The 16,486-nt window shown below is 43.2% G+C and overlaps 2 protein-coding genes across 12 annotated transcripts in view; one reads left to right on the top strand and one right to left on the bottom strand.

Annotated features, from left to right (window-relative positions):
* Nucleotides 1-5,955, bottom strand: part of map4k5 (mitogen-activated protein kinase kinase kinase kinase 5) — a 30,045-nt gene extending 24,090 nt beyond the window's left edge. For 8 of the 10 annotated variants that reach the window (XM_070978537.1, XM_070978535.1, XM_070978533.1 and 5 more), the window contains exons 1-2: nt 4,874-5,111; nt 999-1,056 (exon numbers count right to left, since the gene is read on the bottom strand). In XM_070978537.1, coding sequence (XP_070834638.1) covers nt 999-1,056; nt 4,874-4,981 — 166 coding nt within the window. In that variant the 5' untranslated portion in view covers nt 4,982-5,111. Of the gene's footprint in view, nt 1-998; nt 1,057-4,873; nt 5,116-5,544 lie in introns of those variants that run through there. The other 2 variants (XM_070978536.1, XM_070978534.1) reach the window with 2 other exon arrangements.
* Nucleotides 5,956-7,082: 1,127 nt separating this feature from the next.
* On the top strand, nt 7,083-15,945 carry atl1 (atlastin GTPase 1). Of its 2 annotated transcripts, none has more exons than XM_070978550.1 (14): nt 7,083-7,257; nt 9,228-9,478; nt 9,586-9,720; nt 9,923-10,027; nt 10,688-10,738; nt 10,987-11,043; nt 11,311-11,403; nt 11,558-11,696; nt 11,988-12,115; nt 12,285-12,341; nt 12,605-12,676; nt 12,758-13,189; nt 13,967-13,981; nt 14,332-15,945. In XM_070978550.1, exons 1-14 carry the CDS (start codon nt 7,224-7,226, stop codon nt 14,443-14,445), a joined length of 1,683 nt encoding a protein of 560 aa, XP_070834651.1. In that variant the 5' UTR covers nt 7,083-7,223; the 3' UTR covers nt 14,446-15,945. The 2 variants fall into 2 exon arrangements, with proteins under 2 accessions (XP_070834651.1, XP_070834650.1); XM_070978549.1 differs by having other exon boundaries at nt 7,090-7,263.
* The last annotated feature ends 541 nt before the right edge of the window (nt 15,946-16,486 follow it).

The raw sequence follows: 16,486 nt of genomic DNA on the forward strand, positions 1-16,486 counted from the left end.
TGCCCAGGATTCTGCAACTGACACACTACATGCACTGAAATACAGGACAGTTTCTGACTAACAAGCCTTCCCTGTTAATCAGTAACACTGCTCTTAACCATTTCGTTTGCACAAATGAGACTTATTAAGAATGTAGATCAGTGAGTGAGTTGGAGCTGTTTGAAGCCTGAAAGTGTGGATTTACAATTTTATTTTATTCTATTCTATTCTATTCTATTCTATTCTATTCTATTAAGTCATGACAGCAACTGAAATACTTCCCTTTCCCTTCTTCTGCCTTTTCTTTCCAATACACAGCTAAGCCCCCCGATCCTCTGCTTCACACGCACGCACACACACAAACACACACAAACACACACCAACACCCCCCCCCCCCCCCCCCCAATTTCTCCTATGTTCCAACAGAATATATCTATGCCTTAAGTAAGAGCTCAAGAGCTCTACAGACCTAACAAACGTCCTCTCACTCCCAGCCTAACGGTGATGTGATGAATGAAAGAGAAAACAAACAGCAGTGAATCTCTTCCTTCACTGACTGGTAATCAGTTCAGAGTTCAGTCTGGCTGCTGCTGGAATAAAGCCCTCATCGTAATCCCACTAATCTGGATTGCACTAACTCTGTCACTAGGTCACCACCAGTGCAGACCCCGGAGTCGGGCACAGTCAGAAATGTCCATGTAAAAGAACTCATACCGCATCAGTCATGTTATTTAGAGAGCAGGACTGTGGACAGCCATGAACCAAAGATCATCATTTCACCTAAAAAATAATAAAATCAGGAAAACTACGCTGGGTCGAAGAGCACATACATGTTTGCAGTGATGAGTATTGGCACCGTACGACGTTTTCTCTTTAGTACTTTTTGTGCATTCCATTCAAAATCCTGGAAAACACCAGACTTATTTTCCAGACGTCTTCTTACAAAAAAAAAAAAAAACCCTCAGACAACAGAACCATGATGAGAAAATCTGAGATAATGAGAAGGAGATCACTCTTACCTGGTTCCAACTTTATGATCTTCACAGCAGCAAGCTCCCCGGTTTGTATGTTTCGGGCCTGAAAGACACAACAGCAGCACAATCAGCAAGGCTACAAATATTCATCCTGCACTGTCCACTCCTCAACCTGCTCATGACAAAAGCACTAGTCTGATTAGGCATTATCTTGAGCTCTTCAAATTTGTGATTGGCTTTTCCATTTTTTTCACTTTTATTTTTAAACTAAATCAAAAACAAAAAAACAATCAGCAGAAGAACCAATAATGAAAATACTCTTCAGTTGCAGCCTTGAACATTGCATGACACTGTATTCTGATGGGACATCAGTCACAGCTTTGGCCTACATAAGCATTAAACCAATAAATGTCATTTGTCATTTGGATGATCCTTTGGCCTCTGCGAGAAGTGGAGTGAAAACATTCAAGTGTAGGATACAAATGGCTTCATTTCCATCAGACAAATCCAACATCATTACATTCTTAAGTCATGCCACAACTCATCAGTTACATCTGTTGTGTTTTCACACGAGACCGACTAAAATCGAACCTGAAGTCTGCTTAAAAAAACATCACCATTGGTTCAAACTGTGGCCATTGTTGGTCAGCATGGAGAAGCTGGACAGTGTCTCACCACAACTATGACAGTAAACCTTTCATGTTCCTGCTGTCGATGACTCATCAGTCTTGAGTTGTGTAACTTGTTCACTCTTGAAATTCTCTTTCTTTCATATTTTTGAGCAGTACCATCTTCATCATGTGATATTTTATTATGCCAACAGTTACATCTCAGTGGCATTAGACTTAAAAACAAATCCATCCATCATTTGTGAAATGTATATCTTAAAGCGGGCTGCACTGACTTCCAAATCCAGGTCAAGACTGGATGCTCCCTAATCCGGGGGAGTGAAGTGATGGGACGAGCAGCTAAATCAACCGTAAACCACAAAAGCCTCCAGCGTGGCCACCTTTCAACACAGGGAATGTGCTGGTGATTCACACACATAAACAGTCTACCACACAAAGCTTAAACTTGTTCTGCAGCTGATACCACACATGCATACACACAAACACTAAGGGAAGACAACTTCACAAAAATATTTTTGACATAGGAATGTTATTCTGCTGTGTAGTTGTTGTACTATGGTGCATTTGCTCAGCTTTCAACTGTGGAAGTCAGTGACTCTCCTGCTTTCCAGTGTGTTTAACTAACTACCAAATACTTGCTTAAAACCTGCCTGTCTTTATATTTCCTGAAGTTGCTAACGCCAACCTGAGAACTACACCCAGAAAGGGGAAGTTCTGAACTGACTGCTCAGCAGACGAAGCAGCTTTAACAACCTAAAACTACCTTTGGCTGAAGGACGGAGCAGTCTGTCAGGTAACAGGCCTTTAAAGAGACAAGATCTGACACAAGATCAACCACCGTGTCAGACTGAGGGAAAACAGGTTCCCACATAGATGTAAGGTTCACTGCAGTGACAATGCAGACACTGACTTTGCAAAAAGAAAGACAATATTTCCTCATATCCAACAAGGAAGTTCTTGCACACTATAAAAGGCTTATTGAGGTGTGCAGGATTCCTTGGTTCCTTCTTTGTCATCCATATTTGGCACTAATGCTGGCAGAGGCAGAGCTAGTATCAGTACTACACTTATATTACTAACCTTTCACAGACAATCCGTCTGTGGCATTTCATCTGCTAATGCAAAATCAAAACCTGCCTAAAAATTGTTTACTTGTAGAAATAATCAAAGTAAGATTCTGGTAAATAATGTGTGGCAAAACCTTTAAAAGCGCTGATTCTACACAGAAGCCCAGTATATAATAGAATATTATAGCAAAAAACTACACCGAGCTAAGGCTATGGCATCACAATGAAGATAAATGAATCATTATCACCAGTAATAACAAAGAGGCGGAATATGTGATACCCAAATTAATATAATAAGATGTAATAAATCATCCAAGGTGAGGAATGCTGTGCCCTTTTAAATTCAACTGAGCACAACGGGCCAAAGGAGGACTTTTCCCAGTGAGAGGTGTTTCCGCTGTCAGTGCAGCTCTGAACACACCCATAGTGAAACGCATGTTTAAACAGGGGCCTGATCATATTACAACCCGCTGCAGCGCTACAGCCTGCGAGCTGTGGGAGAATACCAGGCGCAGCATTCCACCGGTGGCCTGTCTGGGGGTGGGGGCTGGCCACAGAGGCTTTGTATGGAGAGGGACCATGACAGGCTGCCTGAACTATCACACCCTGGACCAGATGGATCGCCTGTTTATCTGTGGCAGATGGATAAACAAAAAAAATTCTCCAGCAAAAAACAGCACACTGCAGCCAACAGACAGCGGGAATAATGTGTTTAAACTACCTTGTTTAGCCGAACTGTTTCTGTACAGACTTTCAATTTTCTCATATCTCTTTGGAAAAATGATAAGTGAGATTCAGTAGCATCTATCTCTCTAGTGCATGCCAGTGAAGAACTGATACTTATACAATGATAAAGAAGTATTTTCTCTGAATTTTATACTGTAATATGTAAGTTTTGAGCTACTGTGAGACTGAGGTTTATATTTCCATTAAACAGAAATGTTCTGACTCAGGAACAGTCCTGCTTTTGGCAGTACAGTGTGTTTATTTGACTCTTGACTTCTTGCAAATGTGTAAATGTTGCTGCCTGTGCATGAAAAACACTGCACTATTGCCCAGTTTCATCTGAATGATCTAAAAAAAAAAAATTGTGTGAAACCAGAGAGGGTTCAAAAGGTAGCAAATAAATACAATAATGGTTCCTTCTTTTTCCTCCCGAGTTACATAGATATCAAAATGCTGGAGCTGGTAGTCCGGAAATATTTATATATGATTATGGCAGATTATTGCATGCACCATCATGTCATCAATATTGAGGGTATTTTGTAGTCTGGCAGATTATCTGAGTTCAATATAACTAATTCTAGTCAATAACTGAGCCAATATCCACTTCTGGGAATGATTACCTCTACATTAATAGATGCTTTAATAGGGCTGCTTTAGACTAAGGATTGTTAACACAGTCTCCACCACAAAGAGAAAAAGTAAAGTGGATAAAATGGACAAGCAGGCACAAGAATTCGCTGTGCACTCGGCTTTGAACAGTCCAACAAGCTCAGGAAATTGTCAGGGAACCGTAACATAGTCTGCACAACCACGAAAAGACAACAGCCAGTTATATGATAAAATAAGCATGACAAAGATTAAAAACAAGCAGTAGGGCTGCAACTGTCACTGTCATTATTGATTAATCTGCATGCTAGATTCTCGGTGGCTAACTATTTATTCTAGATTTAGTCAGAAAATGGAGAAAAATGCTTAACATAGTTTCCTAGAGCACAATGTGACATTGGATGTTGCATTTACGGTCATATATATGACCAGAAAAAGTAGCAAACCATCACATTTGAGAGCTGAGACCAGTACATGTTTGGCACTGGTTTATTAATTACCAAAACAGTTGCAGATCTTTCTATCAGTCTACTAATTATTGCAGCTAAACAAGTCTTGTGATATATCTCACAATTAATATAGCTTACGTTATGTGAGAGTATTGCACAGGAAGTTCAAATATGATTCCCACGCTTTGCTCATTATGTGATGTGGTATCAACTACAGTTATTTCTGCAGCTGAAGAAGACTACAGCGCAGGATGCACAACTTGGCCCCCCTTCAACAGCTACTGTCAAATGTGCTCGCCACATGTCATCATGACTTCCAAATTAAACAACACTCTGCCTTAATTTAGGACTGCGGCTTGATTAGTCATGTGATGGTGAGCCAAGATATCTCCAGCTTTGGTGACAGGCTGTGGGAACCCAGAGCTCACTCCACTCCACTCTACCTTGTACACGTCTCCATATGTACCACTTCCCACCCTCTGAATGAGCTCAAAGTCATGCTGAGGGTTCCTCCTCTGGATTTCACCGCTTGGCCGGGGAAAGATATCCATGGTAGCTTGAACCAAACGATCCTTTACATTTAGTTGGCTTGATCAAATCTGCTGGCGGTGGTTTGATGAAGCGAAGGGTGCTGAATTTGAGCTAATCACTGCGACTCAGACGGTCCTTCTCCGTGCTCCATGTCCTGATAGAGACAGAGGAAAAGTTTGGGAAGAAAGTGTTAAGGAAACCTATACGTAAGATTAATGAAAAAGGGCACAAGGGTAACATAAACCTTGGCAAACATTTAGTTAATGTGCAACAGAACAGATGCGGACATTGATATCCTGGCACATACCACGACATCTGTCACCCACCGACTTAAACTCGGTATTTAATTTCTCTACAAGTCAAAGTGACACATGCAACAATGCAAGCACTAAACTAATGTTAGCTAGTGGGAAACGTTAGCACGGACACTGGTCATTCCAGCAAATAGCCAGAGCCAGGTCTAACACCACTGCGGATAGGGTGAGTTAGGGGCTTAGCATCCTGGCAAGTCAGCTAACAGCTAATGCTAACTAGCAAACGTTAACTTAGCTTCGCTGCTGCTTCTAACTTCAACCGTGCCTACCTTTAACGACGCAAACACCGTGGACGAGTACGTCTTGCATTTCAAGTCTTTTCGAGACCTCTTGTCGCAATACGGCGTCGAATAATCGCACGAACAAAGAAAAGCGTCCCCCTTTATTCTCGAGGAACAGTAATAAACTTCAGTTGGCTGCTCACTCCGTCTCCTTCAGTTCAACGGCAGCACAGACGTTACAGTCGAGTTCAAGAATTCCAGCATTAAGTTTGGCCGTTGACATGTCATTTCCCCATGCTGTCAGTTTCAGAGAAGCCTCGGACGCATGTGTAAACTATTATCTGTAAACAACAATAATAATGTCAAGTATTGCTCTTAAATTTACTCCCAAAAAAACAGCCGAAAAAAAGCAACACTCTGTTGCTAATCTCTCCAGAGTCGCAGTTACAGGATCCTGGTGTTACGTTCAGGAGCTCCTCGGAAGATCTAAACTCTCGACAGAAAAAAAATCAATACAATGCAAAATGTCTGGTTCGGCAACCACAAACAAATATTCAGTAATGAAACAATTACAACACGAAGCATATAAAGTACTTGTCATTATAAATCGAGAGAATCGCTTTGTATTTTGACTGCAGCTTAACAAGAATAACATATTAATCCGACATTTATTGTTAGTTATTTATTGTTTTTGCTGTTTTGCACAACAACTTTTTTTGTTATTACTGTTACAAGTAGGAGTTTTGTGTTTAAATCACAGGAGTATCAGGGACAATTCCCAGTATTTGCTGTTGTTTTGGGGGGTAATGCATTAGCAATAACAGCCCTGTAGTGTAATATGACTTTGACAGAGTTTATTTTGCCTGCATAGTGACAACAGTAAAATCATCAATTCATGATTTCAAATCTAAATCGAGTAAAAGTACAGAAGTAGTAACAGCTAAATATAGAATATATTTAAAAATATAAAAGTATCAAACGGAAAAGTGTTAATTGTGCAGAAAACTGACCCCTGTGATATTCATATAACTCCAGAAATTCACAGATTATTGATACTGCTGAATTAATTACCAATTTGCATTTAGTTTTGTTTGTTTGTTTGTTTGTTTTTTACTTTGAGGTGGAGTATTGATTAGCATGAAATGGACCTGAGCAACATACAAAATAGCATACAAAGTACTGCAAAAATACTTACTTGAGCAAACGTACTTACATTACACTCATGCTTTTACTCAAGTAAAGGATATCTCTACCTCCACTGTCGTGCCCGTGTATAGGTTAGGCATACAGAGAAATTTCTGTGGTATATTTACGATGGTACGCGAAGGCAGCATGTGTTCCAATCTCTTTGTAATTACCGCCACCTACCGACTAAAGCTGAAAATGTATTTTCAGGCTCAATGAAAGCGACTTGATATCAGATACAGCAGCCATACTTGACATACTCTGTGGTTGCGTTCATTTGAACACAATGTACGGTGAACCACATTCATTTTTTCCGCACTATTAAGATGCTACGTTACAGTCAGCGGGGACAACAGACAACAGCGCCCCCTGACGGCATTCCCAAATCCTGCATCACGCTGGGAATAAAAGCTCCATCATCCTCCTGCGATACGAGCATCGCTTTGGTGGAGCTAGGGCATCCTCCCAACACCCGATACCCATGACCACCGAGCATAGGGTCGCTCAGTAACGGACAAACAGAGGGATTTAAGGACAGAATTATGGCGAAACACCGCAAAGACAGAGACAGCTGGGGTGAGTGTACGTACATTTGATATGCTTTCCTTGACGCACATACATTTTTTATTCCTGCCGAGGCGAGGGTGTAAGCAATGCAGCTAATTAGATGTTTATTCTAGACCCCACCATTAAGGGCTTGTTTTCCTTTCGACTAAATTGTGATCAGTGTGTGTTTATTTTGATCCCGACCACCTCTAATGTCACCTGGAGTGAGAAATAGACGTTTTTTTTGTTTCTCGCTGCATGGATATCGGTCACTCAAGCATCAGCCAACAGACATTAATAAAAATCCTGAGTGAAAGATGTTTTTGATAATCAGCATACAGGCAATGCTCTGCCGGGGCGGTTCAGGCCCCAAAAGGCCTGAAAATAACCTTCTGATTTTATTGTTTATCACACTGAGACTCTCAGGATGGTCTGTGGTGCATCTGGCATCAAATTATGTAATATTGCATCAGTAAATATCTTGTCACCATCCCCATCACCTCATCACCATCATCTTCACACTAATCATGACTGCTATCATCATTATCACCTCCACCAGCATGATTATGATGATGACCAGCATCCTAATTGTCACTGCCATGACTCCATGGCCCATCCTAACTTCAAATACAGGCCTGCAAAGGGGGGAAATGACTGTATCAGGGTTGAGGAAAAGAGGGGGAAATGCTGCTGTTTGTCATTTGAGAGTTTATCTGGTCTGACCCACTTTAAGCAGACAGCGCTTCTGACGTCTTCGCTTGTTCTAAGGGCAGCAGCTTCATGATCAGGTTAACCATGCAGGCTCGTGCCGGGCCTCCGGCGAGGCCTTCTGCCAGAGATGTGAAGTCAAACTGACAGTCCTCTTCAGGCTTGAGAGGAAACCTTGGCTGATTCTTCCTTAAATTATTCACTGTGCATTCTTGGCACCCTGCATGAATCTTTTAGCACGCTCCCAAATTTTACTCCTTAATCTGTCACGGTGCCTTTTGCAGGACTTATGGGCTTGCTTGATCAGCAATTACATCCTTAAAATTAACATCACAGCCACACAGACTGGAGCGAGGGATGTATGTGAGGGCTTTTCTTCCTCTTTTTTAACCTCAGCTTTGCAGAAGGTTGTCAGACACAAGTGTGCTCCACATAATGCGTGCATTACATGAATGGGGCTTGGAAGCTAAAATCTCTGCACCAGGACGGTCATGCAGCATGAGCGCTCTACATGAGACAGCAGAGCTTGGAAACACACTGAGTCACTGCCTGGAAAGTGCCGGAAAAGAGCTCTGAATGCACATGATCTCATTGGATACAAACAGATGGGATGGCCATAGCATGGCATGATTCATTCTTATTAACAAGCTTGCAGGCGATGCTATTGATCTGGGGCTAACAGGAAGGAATGATGGAGTCAACTTTCGTGTCCTCGCTTAATGGACCACTAAGTTCGCTTCTCATCACTGTGAATGAGTGCTAGCTGTTCACTCACTCACATAATAGCATTTTAGCCGACTTTCCGGTGCTAATTACAAGTAAATTAGAGCTGCAGCTAACAATTATTTCCACTCTTGATTCATCTGTCCATTATTTTCTCGATCCATTGATTAGTAGTTTGGTCTATAAAATGCCAGAAAATGTAGATCAAAACCCAAGATGATGTCCTCAAATGTCCTGTCATATCCACAACACAAGGATATTCACTTGACTGAAGAAACTAGAAAACGTCCACGTTTAAGAAGCTGGAATTAGAGAATTTTGACTTTTTTCCCCCCTAAAAAGTTAGTCAAACTGTTAAAGTAGTTGTTGATTTATTTAATAGTTGACAGCTAATCGATCAATTGTAGAAAAACATCAGCTTGCATTAACATTTCTCTGCATGCATCAACATTCAAAGTTAACAACAAGTTAAGTTAAGGGTAATTTTCCCTCTTGAGGGTCATTCTCCTTCCTCTCCAGAGCACCGCTGCATGATTTAAACCGCCCCCCTCCTCTGTCTCACCCTGCAGGGTCCCTCAGTGACAAAAACGTCTACGACTGGAGCTCGGAGGAGGAGGAGCCGGACGGACGAGCCCGGCCCGTGCAGGTGCTGCTGGTCAAAGACGACCACACCTTCGAGCTGGACGAGGCGGCGCTGAGCCGCATCCTGCTGGCGGAGGAGGTCAGAGAGCGCGAGGTGGTGGCCATCTCTGTGGCCGGAGCGTTCCGCAAGGGCAAGTCCTTCCTCATGGACTTCATGCTGCGCTACATGTACAAATACGTGAGTGTTTCCATCATATTACTGGTACATGCATGTATTCTACATAAAAGACATTTATTAGACATTTAAACCACTGACTCTCACACTTGGGATCCCGTTGCGCTCAGGCGTCTGAAGACTGGCTCGGAGACTCAGAAGAGCCTCTGACCGGCTTCTCTTGGAGGGGGGGCTCAGAGAGGGAGACCACCGGGATCCAGATCTGGAGTGAGGTCTTCCTGGTGGACAAGCCGGACGGAAGAAAGGTGAAGACATGCTTAATTACTTTAATGCCCATTGTTTAAGGCCTCTCAGGCTTGTAGTCGGGTTTTGCGTAGCTGAAGGAGCTCCTTCTCTAACCCTGCACACACTCTGTTACAACTCGCCGTCCTCAGCACCACAGGGGCAGGTGAACATTAAGACGACCTTGCAGCGGAGGTCAGTGTCTTCGTCTGTTTCACTTCGCAGGTTGCTGTATTGCTAATGGACACGCAGGGCACGTTCGACAGCCAGTCGACGCTGAGGGATTCGGCCACTGTGTTCGCCCTGAGCACCATGATCAGCTCCATGCAGGTACAGTGACTTTCACCCGTCCGACCCAGCTTTTCTTCAGTGATTAACATACTGATGTGCATGTTTTCAGCGTCATGAATTTTGTACACGTGCTGAATCGTAATGAGTTTGATGATCCCTGACTTTTCCTCCAGCGCCATCATGAGGTTTATATTTGTAGTTTTGAATCTGGACAACTTGCAGACTTCATGTCTGCATTAAAGAAGAATTTTAATCACTTTGGCGATCCCTTTATTCTTCATCTTGCGCCACCATCAGGTCAAGATTTTGATTTATCCAATACTTTGTTTTAGGTTCAAATACCTGCAAAGCCAATGACATTCAGCCTCAGCTGTACTCTGTGTTTACTCCTAATTGGCAAATGTTAGCATGCTAATACACCAAACTAATCTGGTAAACATGGTGAACATTAAATCTCCTCAACATCAGCATGTTATTCTCATTATGGGCATATTAGCATGCTGATGTTAGCATTTAGCTTCTGAATAAAACCTCACTGAGCCGCTAGCTTACCCGCTAATTTTTAGTCCTGTTTGTTTTTTGACTTTGTGCGATTCTGTTTTCACACATCAGAATGACTTTTATGAAATAAATGTAGTTTAAGCTTCCATTCAGAGGTGCTTTAAAGAAATTATACCGTAAGCGAATGGTCTTTTTCAGGTTTACAACATCTCACAGAATGTGCAAGAGGACGACCTTCAGCACTTGCAGGTAAAACTGTCAAGTGTCATCATGGATGCGTGAATGAGAGATAAAAGAGCAAAGTCCAGATTCGAAACCTATTGACAGTCAGACATGCACATTAGCATTTGGCTGTATGCATCTGCTTGTAGCAGAAATGTAAAGGAAACAGCATTGAACCCACCACTGATATATTCAAGTGAATGTGCTCTCGTAGAATGTCTTAAGTGTCCTCGCCGTCCAAACGCTCTGATTGTGTCTCATCCGTCTCATTTCAGCTTTTCACCGAGTATGGCAGACTAGCTATGGAGGAGACTTTCCTCAAACCATTCCAGGTACTCCTCATCATTTTCACTTGCTGGGTGGATTTGCAACAGTTGAGTCCAAATGCCAGGAAATGACATTTATAATTTATTATCTTTTAAGCACCTTGAAATGTTGGATTGAAGACCGTTATGTAAATGTGATGAGCAACGGAAAGTTTTGATAACCGTCTGGTACTCAAGCTGCTATGAAAATGCAGTAAATTATACTACTTGGCTAGAATGTACAGTAAAGATATCATTAACAAGAGTCACACTGTGGCTTTTGTCTTTTCTTAGTCCATGATTTTCCTGGTTCGAGACTGGAGCTTTCCTTATGAGTTTCCCTACGGACAGGAAGGAGGCATGAAGTTCCTCGAGAAGAGACTGAAGGTCAGCTGTCGCCCGTGTGTCAGTCCTGTAATGTCACATTTCCCTGCCGTGACGATGACACGCAGCCTTAAACAGTCGCTGTACAGATCTGCGTTTCTAACGAGACCACGCTAATGCGCCTTCTAAAACCTGATGCATGTGGTTTGTGGTGTAGATCTCAGAGAACCAGCATGAAGAGCTGCAGAACGTGCGGAAACACATCCACTCCTGCTTCACCAACATCTCCTGTTTCCTGATGCCTCACCCCGGCCTCAAAGTGGCCACCAACCCCCACTTTGACGGCAGAATCAAAGGTACGCTTCATTCAGTCGTACACGAACACAGAATAGTTCCTTGTCAGAAGTTTGTGACCCTGAGTGAGAGTCCGGTTTGAAGTGGAGGCATTTAAATGGGACTTTTGGCAGGAGTTGCTCTCATGGGTGACATTAACCCTGATTCCAAAAAAGTTGGATAAAATTGAGGTGCGTTTACCAACAACGGTTTCACAAAGTGTTCCTGAGCCATGTTGTAACATTGTTTAGACAATCACGTGTTTGACAAACTGACTGATATATCCTGCCGTTGCCTCTCGTCCCCCCGTCTAGAGATCGACGGCGATTTCTTAAACAACCTGAAGGTTCTGGTGCCCTGGCTTCTCAGCCCTCGTAACATCGACGTGAAGGAGATCAACGGCAGCAGAATCACCTGCAGAGGCCTGGTGGAGTACTTCAAGGTCGGAGCGAAGGACCATGTTAACGAGAAACACACGAGCCAACGCTGTGCTTTGCTTTCAGAGATAAAACTCTACGCTCAATAGTCATAGTGTCCTTTAATTATGCCTTACAGTAACTGTTAAACACGACTGCACATAAATCCAGCGTGTTCCTACATCTTTGTTTCAGGCATACATCAAGATTTACCAAGGTGAGGAGCTGCCGCATCCAAAGTCCATGCTGCAGGTACGTCTTCCTCATTTTAGAATTTAATTGCAACTTGCTTTATTACTTTGCACTTTATAGTTGCTGTTTATGTGGGTGTTATAGTAACTGGATTGTTTTTCACACTATATGTTTATAATGTGTAAAGCAGTCTAGTTTTTTAAATGTCTTAAACTTCTCGAAGCATCTGTTCTTCTGCTGCAACACATTTATCAGTAAAGTTCGTCTTATCTTATCTTACCTTAAAATAAATGATCATTGTATGCTCACCTGCATGCTCTCAGGCCACAGCAGAGGCGAATAATTTGGCGGCGGTAGCAGCCGCGAAGGATCTGTACAACAAGAAGATGGAGGAGGTAGGTGGAAACGTACCTCTTCAGTGAATCGCAGACTGTCCATCAGCCGTTCTTCATCGCCCCTCTGCTTTCCGTTGGCAGGTCTGCGGGGGCGACCGGCCCTTCCTGGCCCCCAGCGAGCTGCAGGCGCGACACAGCGTCATCAGAGAGGAGGCCCTGCAGGTGTTTCGGGGCGTGAAGAAGATGGGAGGCGAGGAGTTCAGCCGCCGCTACCTGCAGCAGCTGGAGGGAGAGATCGACGAGGTGTTTGTCCAGTACATCAAGCACAATGACTCCAAGAACATTTTCCACGCAGCCCGCACGCCGGCCACCCTGTTCGTGGTCATCTTTGTCATGTATGTGGCCGCGGGCATCACAGGCTTTGTAGGCGTGGACATCATTGCCAGCTTGTGTAACATGATCCTGGGCCTGGCGCTGATCACTCTCTGCACCTGGGCCTACATCCGGTACTCCGGGGAATACCGAGAACTCGGCGCCGTCATCGACCAGGTGGCCGGTGCACTGTGGGACCAGGTAGTTCAGTTAAAATCATATTAAACATCAGTGAAGTTCAGGATAAATGTGTCAATCTGTCCAAGTTCATTTTCTGAATGATGCACAGTCAGCAGAAAGAGTCTCTGTTCTCCATATGCTGTTCGACTGTAACTAACATTAGTTTTCATTATTGATTCATCTGTCAGTGACTCTTTCCATTAATTGATTACCTTATATATTGTCACAAAAAAAAGTGACAAAAATATTGTTTTAATTGAAAAGCGACAGATCCAAACCCAAACATTTTCAAAAAACAATATAAAACTGACTGCTGGTTACTTTCCCAATTAATCAATTAATGCCCATCACAGATTCCCGGAGCCCAAGTTGACTCAAATTAATGATTTGTCCAAGCAGAATATATCACAGTCCACTGAACGATCACTGAAAAAAAAAAAGAAAACCAGCAACATTTTGACTTTGGAGAGGCTGGAACCAGAGAAGCTTTGGCATTTTTGTTTAAATGATCTACCATTAACATGAACTGATGAATTTCTCTGTTAACTGACTCAATTCAATCAATTAATCAACCAAAAACTGAGCCTGAACGCACAGCAGAGACGAATACTGTGCACTGAACGCTAAACTCAGTACCTTTAAACCATTAGAGGGCGACAGGCTCCTTTGAATCAGTGCTGGAGGTAACGCGGCTGCATCCGTCACAGCAGTAATGACCTGTTACTGAACAGCTCTGTGTTCTATCTGCATGTCGGTGCTCACGCGATGTATCTGCTTTTCTTTTTCATGCCTCTGCAGGGGAGCACAAATGAGGTAAGCGGAGAAATCCAAGTGGGAATATTTACAAAGGCGGGGAGAGCAGGAGCATCTTTTGGGAGAGTATTGACGGCCTCAGGTCTTCTTAAATTGTTGTTTCCGTAAAAATAGTAAATCTGGATGATTTGCTGCTCATGACGAGGGCACTGTGAAGGTTATTTTCAGCTCTTGTACCAAACACGTGCAGCCAGTTCTTTGAACAAGAAGGCACAGCAGTACCTAAATGGAACAATGTAGTGCATCATTCATTTAGATCCTCACAGAAACACATGCAAACGAATACAGCGGCACACGATCCAACCGCACTGCTCCCACCTGTAACCACCTCTCTCGTCTCCGCTCCGCAGGCTCTCTACAAGCTGTATAATGTAGCGGCCAATCACAGGCACCTGTACCACCACGCCTTCCCCGGGCCTCAGGTGGAGGAGGTCGCCGAGGAGCAGGACAAGAAGAGGGACTGATTAGGCGAGGCAGAGTACAGCAGGGACTTCGTGGTGATGGACAGGAGGAGGAGGAGGAGGAGGGACATCCTCACGCATCAGGCACTCTTTTATTCCTGTATTGGCTGGTGCTGCCCACCAATACATCCATTTCTTTCAACCTGATACCGGACCGTATAATGTTCATGTATAGGCAGTGTCGGAGCGTCTCCTCACTGGGTGCCTGCTCTCCAGCGATGGATGCCATTTATCGTCGTCTCTCACTCTTTGTGTAAAAATAACACCTGTACAGATACTGTAGGCACTGTGCCAGAGGAGACTAACTCGGCAAACCCGACCTCCACTCAGCTCTTGATTTCATACCAGACGTTCTTTATTTTCTTTGCCTTCGTTCGTCATGGACGACTTTATAGCCAAATCTGTGAAATTCCCATTTGTGACGATTGTTCTGTTGTTTGAAGTTTAGTGCTGTTTATAAGAAACACTATCTATGATCTGCGATGTTTGGAAGCCAAAATATGTACTGTGTGTTAAATAACGAAGCGTTTCGAGCCTCATCAGCATGGTTAATGGTTAGCGTCCGTCATCTTTAAGCTCTAAAAGCAGGTATAGTTTCTAAAAACATTGACTTTTAATGGTTGTGACAAAGTGGTATCGTGCCATAACGTGTAAAAATGATTTCACTCTGCGGCCTGGCTACATGCAGACACTCAGTGGCACCTTTATTAGTTGTATACAGTGTTTTGTTTTGGAGGGGGGAGGTTATGGTAACATTTTGTACTAAGGTGCACGTACATGTACCAGCTGCTTATTAGCAGCATATTTTCTCATTATAAAGCACTTATAAATGCATGACCATACATTATTGAGTTTTCCCTCAATAATCTCCTAATCACTGCTTATTGACAGTAAGGAAGGAAGCAGTTGTACATGAATTACAGTCTTAATAACCTAACCCTCCAACCCACAGAATAAGGCATTCATAAGTGCTTTAAAATGACTAATAAAGAGCCAGTATGGTACTAATATGCATGCTAATAAGCAGCTAGTTAAAGCTGAATGTGTGCGCCTTAGTGTAAAGTGTGACCGGTGTTGCTTTTGGGTTCAGGGAGTTGCTTTGTGCTGATATTTACTTTCCAATAAGAGCACCAGGCGGAGAGACAGGAACAGTTCAAAGTTTACACAACACAGCTGACATTATCTCTCACTTTGTAGTCCGCTCGCAGTGTTGCAATCATCGGCGGCGTCCCGGCGATCCTCTGCGCGAGCGTTCGGTCTTTGAGGTCGAGGGGAAAGAGCGGGTTTGGTTTCCATTGTGATGCAGAGGTGGTGGGCGAAGCCATTGTTGTGTTTCTCACTGAATGTTCGAGCAAATCCGAGGAATGTAGCTGCTCTGCGGCCACTGAGGAATCAAAGCTTGCTGTTATTAGGCGGGGCGACGGGCCCGCTTTGGAAAGGAAAGGGATCCTCATTCCACATCTCTGTCATCATCCTCACACACACTTAAGTTGAATCATCTGTAAAAAAAAAAAAAAAAAAAATCAACAAAAACAAACAAACAAAAAAAAAACTGTTGCATGGTGAAAGCGGCCAGGCCCCGGCTTTTTGTGCTCCCCAAACAGCTTGCATTTGTAAACAAAAGGCTTGTATTGGTGACAGCACTTTTTGGTGTTTGAATACTTTGGCTTAGTAGACTGTTACTGTACATTTGTATAAGTGTGCTCATTGTTTTTAGCTCACTGAGTCACAGAGCTCACTGTAAATCGTCTGCATCACGCACAGCTGCAGCACTGAAACATTTTTATTTTTTCCCCATGTAGATCTGGTCAACAGTACAGGAACACTGTCATGCATATTTAGCAAGTTTATACTGAGGTTTGACCTCAAGGGTTGAAAATTTAAAGGCGCTGCGGCGGAGTGGCTTCTTGAGTCTTCCACAATGTATAATCAACATCAGTGAGGCCTTCACACAAACACCCATCGAGGTCCAGTTTAAGATTGGTGAGGTTTGAAAATCGCTCCTCCACGGCCGTGCTGAGGCGTCCATTCACAAGTCAGAAAG

The sequence above is a fragment of the Chaetodon trifascialis genome, chromosome 14 (assembly GCF_039877785.1).
Source record: "Chaetodon trifascialis isolate fChaTrf1 chromosome 14, fChaTrf1.hap1, whole genome shotgun sequence".
In the NCBI taxonomy this organism is placed as follows: domain Eukaryota; kingdom Metazoa; phylum Chordata; class Actinopteri; order Chaetodontiformes; family Chaetodontidae; genus Chaetodon; species Chaetodon trifascialis.

Excerpts from the sequence above, each read along its gene's own strand:
- atl1 (XM_070978549.1), top strand. The coding sequence starts at position 7,224 with ATGGCGAAACACCGCAAAGACAGAGACAGCTGGGGTGAGT. Across the intron at positions 11,044-11,310 it reads CTTTCCTCAAACCATTCCAG|TCCATGATTTTCCTGGTTCG; the intron begins GTACTCCTCATC and ends GTCTTTTCTTAG. Across the intron at positions 11,697-11,987 it reads CTTTGACGGCAGAATCAAAG|AGATCGACGGCGATTTCTTA; the intron begins GTACGCTTCATT and ends CCCCCCGTCTAG.